This window comes from Rhea americana, unplaced genomic scaffold, assembly GCF_003343005.1.
Source record: "Rhea americana isolate MKP2758 unplaced genomic scaffold, rheAme1 scaffold_6, whole genome shotgun sequence".
NCBI lineage: Eukaryota > Metazoa > Chordata > Aves > Rheiformes > Rheidae > Rhea > Rhea americana.
Genome location: NW_028186756.1, coordinates 6826008 through 6829549, shown reverse-complemented (window position 1 = coordinate 6829549; position 3542 = coordinate 6826008). Strand labels below are relative to the sequence as shown.

Here is a 3542-nt window from a genome sequence, read left to right as displayed (position 1 = left end):
TTATCCTCCTCCCCCCCACCCCCGGCTCCGATTTAAAAATAATAATAATTAAGCGTAGCCGGACGGTAGGGTTTGAGGAGCGCCCCKCGCGCGGAGGACGGGGCCGCGGGTGCGGAGGCGCCGCTGCGCGGGCGGGCGCCGGGGGCTCCCCGGAGCCGCGTTTCGGTGGCCTCCGAGGGCGAGGGAGGGAAAGCTGCTCCCAGGGCAGCTCCGGGGGCACTGTCTGAGAGCGGCGGCGGCGGGTAGGGGGGAAAGAGGGGAGTTTTGCAAGTGGCTGCCTTGCCCCTTCTTGCAGCCCTCCCCTCATAGCCTCYGCTCCTGGCCGTTTTCATTGGGGGTTTCTTCTTTCTCTCCTTACCTGCCTCAAAGGTTTGACTGTAAGTACCGGAGTGGGGATCAACGGCGCATAAAGATGCTGAAGGGTGTTTGGTTGCTCAGTTTGTTAACAGTGGCTGGGATCTCGCAGACAGAGAGTCGCAAACCTGCCAAAGACATTTGCAGCAAGAGCCGCTGCCCTTGCGAGGAGAAGGAGAACGTGCTGAACATTAATTGTGAAAACAAAGGATTTACAACTGTCAGCCTCCTCCAGCCGCCACCATCTAAGATCTATCAGCTCTTCCTCAACGGCAATGCACTGACCCGACTCTTCCCCAATGAGTTCGTCAACTACTCCAATGCCGTAACCCTTCACTTGGGGAACAACGACATGCAGGAGATCCGCACAGGGGCCTTCAGTGGCCTCCGCACCCTCAAGAGGCTGCACCTCAATAACAACAAGCTGGAAGTGCTGAGGGAGGACACGTTCCTGGGCTTAGAGAGCCTGGAGTACCTGCAGGCTGATTACAACTACATCAGTGCCATCGAGGCGGGGGCCTTCAGCAAGCTGAACAAGCTCAAGGTGTTAATTCTCAATGACAAYCTCCTGCTGTCCCTGCCCAGCAATGTCTTCCGCTTTGTGCTACTCACCCATCTGGACCTGCGGGGAAATCGGCTGAAGATGATGCCTTTTGCTGGTGTGCTGGAGCACATTGGAGGCATCATGGAAATCCAGCTGGAGGAAAACCCTTGGAACTGCACCTGCGACCTGCTGCCCCTCAAGGCCTGGCTAGACACCATCACCGTTTTTGTGGGTGAGATAGTCTGCGAGACGCCCTTCAGGCTGCATGGGAAAGACGTGACCCAGCTCACCAGGCAAGATCTCTGCCCTAGGAAAAGCTCCAGTGACTCAAACCAGAGGGAAAAGCAACCTGTTCTTTCAGACCCACACATCTTGAGGCTATCACCTACAGCCAACTCTGCCATCAGTCCCACCAGAGCCCCAAAAGCCAGCCGGCCCCCCAAAACCAGGAATCGGCCCACACCCCGGGTCACTGTGTCAAAAGATAGACAAATATTTGGACCTATCATGGTTTACCAGACAAAGTCTCCTGTGCCCATCACTTGCCCAGCTGGCTGCATCTGTACTTCGCAGAGCTCAGACAATGGCTTAAATGTGAACTGCCAAGAGAAAAAGATCAGTAACATCTCTGATCTTCACCCTAAGCCAACCAGTCCAAAGAAACTTTACCTTACCAGTAACTATCTGCAGGTCATTTATAGAACCGATCTCATAGAGTACAGCTCTCTGGATTTGTTACATCTTGGAAACAACAGAATTGCAGTGATACAAGAAGGTGCCTTTACAAACCTCACAAGTTTACGTAGACTTTATCTTAATGGTAACTACCTTGAGATTCTGTACCCTTCTATGTTTGATGGGCTGCACAGCCTGCAGTATCTCTACCTAGAGTATAATGTCATTAAGGAGATCCTGCCACGCACCTTTGATGCTCTCAGTAATCTTCATCTGTTATTTCTCAATAACAACCTGCTCAGATACTTGCCTGACAATGTCTTTGGTGGCACTTCTCTCACTAGACTCAACCTTAGAAACAACCATTTCTCACACCTGCCTGTGAGAGGGGTCTTGGACCAGCTCTCGGCCCTAATTCAGATAGACCTTCAGGAGAACCCATGGGACTGCACGTGTGACATCATGGGGCTGAGGAACTGGATAGAGCGAGTCACTGACCAGAACAACCAGCAGGCAAATCCCCCTGTAGTTATCAATGAARTCATATGCGAATCCCCCATCAAGCACTCTGGAGAGCATCTGAAATTCCTCAGCAAAGAAGCCATCTGCCCAGAGAACCCRAACTTGTCTGATTCGTCTCTCCTACCCATGAACCAGAACACAGACCCACCCCATCTCCCTGGCATCTCGCCTAGCTCCTATCCAGAAATACACACCGAAGTCCCACTGTCTGTCTTAATTTTAGGCTTGCTGGTTGTGTTTATTTTGTCGGTCTGTTTTGGGGCAGGCCTGTTTGTCTTTGTCCTTAAGCGTCGGAAGGGGGTGCAAAGCATGCCCAGCAGTGCAAACAACTTAGATATAAGTTCATTTCAGCTCCAGTATGGGTCTTACAACACTGAGAGCCACGATAAAACTGAAGGGCATGTTTATAACTACATCCCCCCTCCTGTTGGACAGATGTGCCAAAACCCAATCTACATGCAAAAGGAAGGGGATCCAGTTGCTTATTACCGGAATCTCCATGAGTTCAGTTACAGCAATCTTGACCATAAAAAGGAAGATCCTGCCACTCTTGCATTTACAATCAGTGCAGCTGAATTACTGGAAAAGCAGTCCTCACCAAGGGAACCAGAACTGCTGTATCAAAATATTGCAGAAAGGGTCAAGGAACTCCCCACCGGAGGATTAGTTCATTATAACTTTTGCACCTTACCCAAAAGGCAGTTTGCCCCTTCCTATGAATCAAGACGCCAAAACCAGGACAGGATAAATAAAACTGTTTTATATGGAACTCCCAGGAAATATTTTGCAGAACAATCTAAACCCGAGCATCCTTTACTCCAAGGAAAGCTACAAACAGAACCAGACTACCTCGAAGTTCTGGAAAAACAAACTGCAATCAGTCAGCTGTGAGGGGGGAGGGGGGAGATGCAGGATTTTTTTTTTATGAGCTTAACATCAACTTTGACTGATTCTGTCACACTCCCAGCATTTCCACTTTTTAAATTAGAGAGAGAGTGAGAGAGAGAAATGGAACCCTTACAGCATAGCAGGGATATGGTGCTGTATTCGCAACATTCCCTTTAAGTTATTTCTACATCTCTCTCCTTTTGACCCTTCTGTAGGAACTGTCTCTGCAAATGTATGTTTCTGTACTAGATCTTGCATATTTTTTTTGATTTGGAAAGAAATGGTAAAAGGGGTCTTTGGGTTTTTTTTTCCTCCCTTTCATTTCAAAGTGGAAACAATGTATTATGTAGAAGATCTCCAAAGATCTTTTTTTCCTGGACTATGACTTTTTCTTTTGTAAATAATAATATACAGTACTGCTGTTTCAATTACCAAGTATAGCCACTGGGCGTCACTTTTTGTGTTAAAGTGCCTTTGCACTTTAAGTACATTATTACTTAATTGTTGCTCTTAGCTTTGATAAATTGAACCTATTTTAATGTGTTGTATTTTTGAAATT

General features: G+C 48.1%; 1 protein-coding gene across 1 annotated transcript; it reads left to right on the top strand.

The window, feature by feature from the left end:
• Nucleotides 1-362: 362 nt before the first annotated feature.
• SLITRK2 (SLIT and NTRK like family member 2) lies at nt 363-3243 on the top strand. Its single transcript, XM_085319644.1, has one exon. The coding sequence runs from the start codon at nt 413-415 to the stop codon at nt 2984-2986; it is 2574 nt and encodes an 857-aa protein (XP_085175770.1). The 5' UTR covers nt 363-412; the 3' UTR covers nt 2987-3243.
• Nucleotides 3244-3542: the final 299 nt, after the last annotated feature.